At 44.1% G+C, this 5,286-nt stretch overlaps 1 protein-coding gene across 1 annotated transcript; it reads left to right on the top strand.

Annotated features, from left to right (window-relative positions):
* The first annotated feature begins 267 nt into the window (after positions 1 to 267).
* Positions 268 to 2,012, top strand: LOC149462242 (somatostatin receptor type 4-like). The gene has a single exon (XM_089677197.1). It carries the CDS (start codon positions 675 to 677, stop codon positions 1,842 to 1,844), a length of 1,170 nt encoding a protein of 389 aa, XP_089533323.1. The 5' UTR covers positions 268 to 674; the 3' UTR covers positions 1,845 to 2,012.
* The last annotated feature ends 3,274 nt before the right edge of the window (positions 2,013 to 5,286 follow it).

Raw genomic sequence — 5,286 nt, 5'->3', positions numbered from 1 at the left:
GATGTGATTGGCTGGATGATGCACCCTGGAATTTCTTTTCACTACTGTTTGAAAGTAAACAATACCATCAAGCACCATGTAATGATAACAAAGGGTTAATAGCACATAAGCACACTTTGGCACTTACAGTATATTACATAAAATGGAAAGAAGGGACCATTGTGGGGATAAGAGGGGTGTGTGTCCAAAATAAGGATTGCCTTCACCCCCCCCCCCCAAAAAAAAAAAAAGAGGAGTTAGGTCTCTGCATGCTGTCTAGATGGAGGAGCTCCAACCAGTGGTCCATTGGCATGGTGCTGAAATCCTTTACCTGCTGCTTTGCATCTTATTGGAGGCTTAGTGAATCCAATGAACTCATCAGAGACGTTGCCAGTAATAACAGGCACACAAGCAACTGATGATCTTGCCAGTTGATGGGGAAGTGATGCATTGCCTAGAGCTAAAGCAAGTGGCTGGTGATGACTTTGTACAGAAGGAGCCAACACAGACCTAGAGCTCACACACTGCAAGAAGCTGCACTGCATCATCCATCAGAAATCCCTCTCCTCCCTCCTCTCACCCTCTCTCTCCCCTTCTCTGTCTCTGTGTCTCAGTTGCTCTGAAATCCATTGCAAGCTGAGGATCTCCGCTTTTTTAGCAGCTGCTCTCCATTGCATTCCTATGGGACACCTACAATGACCACCTCCCCTGATCTCCTGGTGCCGGTGGAGGCTAAGATCCTGCTGAGCCCATGGAACCAGTCCAGGGACCTGACCGTGACTTTGTACCCCTTTAATGGCATCAGCAGCAGGAACACCACAAGCAACAGCAATGCCCCGGTGGAGGCAGAGAGGGATGTCAGCATGATAGTCATCCAGTTCATCTATGCCATCGTGTGCCTGATTGGGCTGATTGGGAACTCCATGGTCATTTTTGTCATCTTGAGGTATGCCAAGATGAAAACTGCCACCAACATCTACATCCTCAACTTGGCCATCGCGGATGAGCTCTTCATGCTCAGCGTTCCCTTCCTGGCCGCCTCCGCGGCTCTGCAGCATTGGCCCTTCGGCTCAGGGATGTGCCGCACCGTCCTCAGTGTGGATGGCATCAACATGTTCACCAGTGTCTTCTGCCTGACCGTCCTCAGTGTGGACAGGTATGTGGCTGTGGTCCACCCTTTGAGGGCAGCCAGGTACAGGAGACCAACGGTGGCCAAGATGATCAACATCTGCGTCTGGATTGTGTCCCTCTTGGTCATCTCCCCCATCCTGATCTTTGCAGACACCGAGTCCTCCAAGAATGGGGTGGTGGTCTGCAATCTCATGTGGCCCCAACCTACCTGGTCCACCGTCTTTGTCATCTACACCTTCCTCTTGGGGTTCTTCCTCCCGGTGGTGGCCATCTGCCTTTGCTACATCCTCATCATCATCAAGATGAGAGCGGTGGCTTTGAAGGCTGGTTGGCAGCAGAGGAAGAAGTCTGAGAAGAAGATCACCAGGATGGTCCTCATGGTGGTCACCGTCTTTGTCATCTGCTGGATGCCTTTCTACATCGTCCAGCTCCTCAACCTCTTCTTGCCCCATATGGATGCCACCATCAACCACATCTCCATCATCCTCAGTTATGCCAACAGTTGTGCCAACCCCATCCTCTATGGCTTTTTTTCAGACAACTTTAAGAGGTCCTTCCAGAGGATCGTGTGCTTTCGTTGGATTGAGAATGGGACAGATGAGCCGGTGGATTACTATGCCACAGCTCTGAAGAGCAAGGTGTGCAACAACCACCCCTTGGACTTCCAACAGGAGCCCCTTCAATCCGACCCTTGTTACAAACATGGGACCATCACAAGGACCACTACCCTATAGCAGACCCAAGATGCCTTGTTTCCAATTAACTGCTGCTAGCCGCACATGCTACAAATGTTCTGAGGTTTACATGTCTGTCCAGGTGTCCCAATCTGTGTCTGGTTTGTACTGATGGTGGATAACAGTGAGCTTAATAAATTGTAGAGACCACCCTGGTCTTCAACAGCAGTATGTTCCCAACATTATTATTGTTAGAATTATTGGTATTGTTATTTTATATGACCATCAGTGGTCTCAAACTTGCAGTTCGGTAGTGATATGTAGCTCTCAGTTACCTTTGATGAAGCACTTATTTTAAATTACCATCAGTGGTCTCTAACTTGCAGCTCAGGAGTCATATGTAGCTCTCAGCTTTGATGAAGCTTATATTTTACATTACCACCAGTGGCCTCCAACTTGCAGTTCGGTAGTCATATGTAGCTCTCAGCTTTGATGAAGCTTTTATTTTGAACTACCATTAGTGGTCTCCAACATGCAGCTCCGTAGTCATATGTAGTGCTCAGTTACCTTTTCTGAACCACTTATTTTACATTACCATCAGTGGTCTCCAACTTGCAGCTCAGGAGTCATATGTAGCTCTCAGCTTTGATGAAGCTTTTATTTTGAACTACTATTAGTGGTCTCCAACATGCAGCTCCGTAGTCATATGTAGTGCTCAGTTACCTTTTCTGAACCACTTATTTTACATTACCATCAGTGGTCTCCAACTTGCAGCTCAGGAGTCATATGTAGCTCTCAGCTTTGATGAAGCTTTTATTTTGAACTACCATTAGTGGTCTCCAACATGCAGCTCCGTAGTCATATGTAGTGCTCAGTTACCTTTTCTGAAGCACTTATTTTACATTACCATCAGTGGTCTCCAACTTGGACTCAGGAGTCATACAGGGGTTAGACAAAAAAATGGAAACTCTACATGATTTGCAGGTGCGAAAACGATGACTTGTTTCGCGTTAAAAGCAAAAGTGATGTTACTTGTTTCTGCTATGTGAGGAGAAACCTAGCTAACAGGTGGGAAGCCTCACTTTCATCATTCGCTGCATGTGCTGCTAGTAATATGGAGTCATGTCAGAGCTTACTGAGCTGCAAAGAGGGCAAATCGTTGGTGGCCGCTTAGCTGGTGTCTCTGTGACTGAAGTTGCCAATTTATTTGCCATGTCGTGAGGTACAATATCAAAAGCTGTGATGGCACATACAGTATCTGGGAAATTGACATATGATAAGCATAAGCGTGGCTGACATTGTCAACTGACCAAAAGAGTGACCTGGAATAAGAAACAACTGCTGCAAAAGTGACTGCAGAGCTCAATCTTAGTTCCGTCTTCACTTTCACACCTGCAAATCATTCAGTGTTTAATTTTTTTTGTCCAATCCCTGTTTGTAGCTATCATTTACCTTTGATGAAACACCCATTTTACATTACCATAAGTGGTCTTCAGCTTGCAGCTTAGAAGTCATATGTAGCTCTCAGTTACCTTTGATGAAACACCCATTGTACAATACCATCAGTGTTCTCCAGCTTTCAGCTCAGGGGTCATATGTAGCTTTCAGTCACCTTTGATGGAGCATTTATTTTATGTTACCACAAATGACCACTAACTTGCAGTTCAGAGGTCATATGTAGCTCCCAGTTACCTTTGATGAAACACATATTTTACAATACCATAAGTGGCCTTCAACTTGCAGCTTAGAAGTCATATGTAGCTCTCAGTTACCTTTGATGAAACACCCATTGTACAATACCATCAGTGTTCTCCAGATTTCAGCTCAGGGGTCATATGTAGCTTTCAGTCACCTTTGATGGAGCATTTATTTTATGTTACCACAAATGGCCACTAACTTGCAGCTCAGAGGTCATATGTAGCTCTCAGTTACCTTTGATGAAACACCCATTTTACAATACCATAAGTGGTCTCCAACTTGCAGCTCAGGGGTCATATGTAGCTTTAAGTTACTTTTGATGGAACATTTATTTTATGTTACCACCAATGACCAATAACTTGCAACTCAGGGTTCATATGTAGCTCTCAGTTATCTTTGATGAAACATCTATTTTACAATACCATCAGTGGTCCCCAACTTGCAGCTCAGGCGTCATATGTAGCTTTCAGTTACCTTTGATGAAACACCCATTTTACGCTACCATAAGTGGTCTTCAACTTGCAGCTTAGGAGTCATATGTAGCTCTCAGTTACCTTTGATGAAACACCCATTTTACAATACCATCAGTGTTCTCCAGCTTGCAGCTCAGGGGTCATATGTAGCTTTCAGTTATTTTTGATGAAGCATTTATTTTATGTTACCACCAATGGCCACTAACCTACAGCTCAGGGTTCATATGTAGCTCTGTTACCTTTGATGAAACACCCATTTTACAATACCATCAGTGGTCCCCAACTTGCAGCTCAGGGGTCATATGTAGCTTTCAGTCACCTTTGATGGAGCATTTATTTTATATTACCACCAATGACCACTAACTTGCAGCTCAGGGTTCATATGTAGCTCCCAGTTACCTTTGATGGAGCATTTATTTTATATTACCACCAATGACCACTAACTTGCAGCTCAGGGTTCATATGTAGCTCCCAGTTCCCTTTGATGAAGCACTTATTTTATATTACCACCAGCGGTCTCTAACTTGCAGCTCAGGGGTCACATGTGGCTCTCAATTACCTCTAATGAAGCAGACAGCAATCCTCTTTTAGGTGCTTAGTGCCTGTTTGTGTGAACACCTGATGCATCCTAGGAATCTCATAATCAACCAAGCAGAGCTTGTTTAATTCAAAGCTGTATTAAACCCCAAAAACAACAAAAAAAGCAAACATTTGTTATATCGCAGCTTGCCAATTCTTAGATGTGTTGGCTGCATTTGTTTTATTTTTTAGGCTTTCTTGCTTCTATTTTCATCTGGTTGTTTTTCAAAAGCACAATCTCTCCAGCAGAATGTATCAGTTTAGATGGATGAGGCAAACCACTAATCACTGGCAGGGATGATTTAAATGATTAGCTTTTATTCATTCATGCAAAAGCTTTATCCCAATAGGAAAAAAAGCTGGTTTGCTGCAACTGATTAAAAAGTGTGTGCTGGAGTTTGATTTCAATTTGTTGGTGTATCTAAATCCGATAATACATTTAACCCCCCCCTCCATACACACTGACAATGCTGCTGTCTGCTGTGCCTCTTGTGCTCGTTCACCCAGGGTGGGGGCACTCTCCTTAAGGTGGGTGAGTGTGTTACTGGCCAGATCACCAGGTGAAAATAGAAGGGAAAAAAGCCAAAGAAAAGAATGGGAATGCAGCCACCACATCTAATGCTTTGTAAACCGCATTATATTTAATTTTCCGTCTTGGGTTTATTAACGCTTTAAATTGCATATTACTAATTCGTAGATGTGGTGGCTGCATTAGTTGTTTTGGCTTTTTTCCCCCCCTTTATTTTCACCCG

Source organism: Staurois parvus, unplaced genomic scaffold (assembly GCF_062004578.1).
Source record: "Staurois parvus isolate SC_StPar_1 unplaced genomic scaffold, SC_StPar_1.0 ptg000180l, whole genome shotgun sequence".
In the NCBI taxonomy this organism is placed as follows: Eukaryota; Metazoa; Chordata; class Amphibia; order Anura; family Ranidae; genus Staurois; species Staurois parvus.
This window is presented reverse-complemented; position numbering and strand designations above follow the sequence as displayed.

Coding starts and splice junctions, on each gene's coding strand:
- LOC149462242 (XM_089677197.1), top strand. CDS start 675: ATGACCACCTCCCCTGATCTCCTGGTGCCGGTGGAGGCTAAGATCCTG.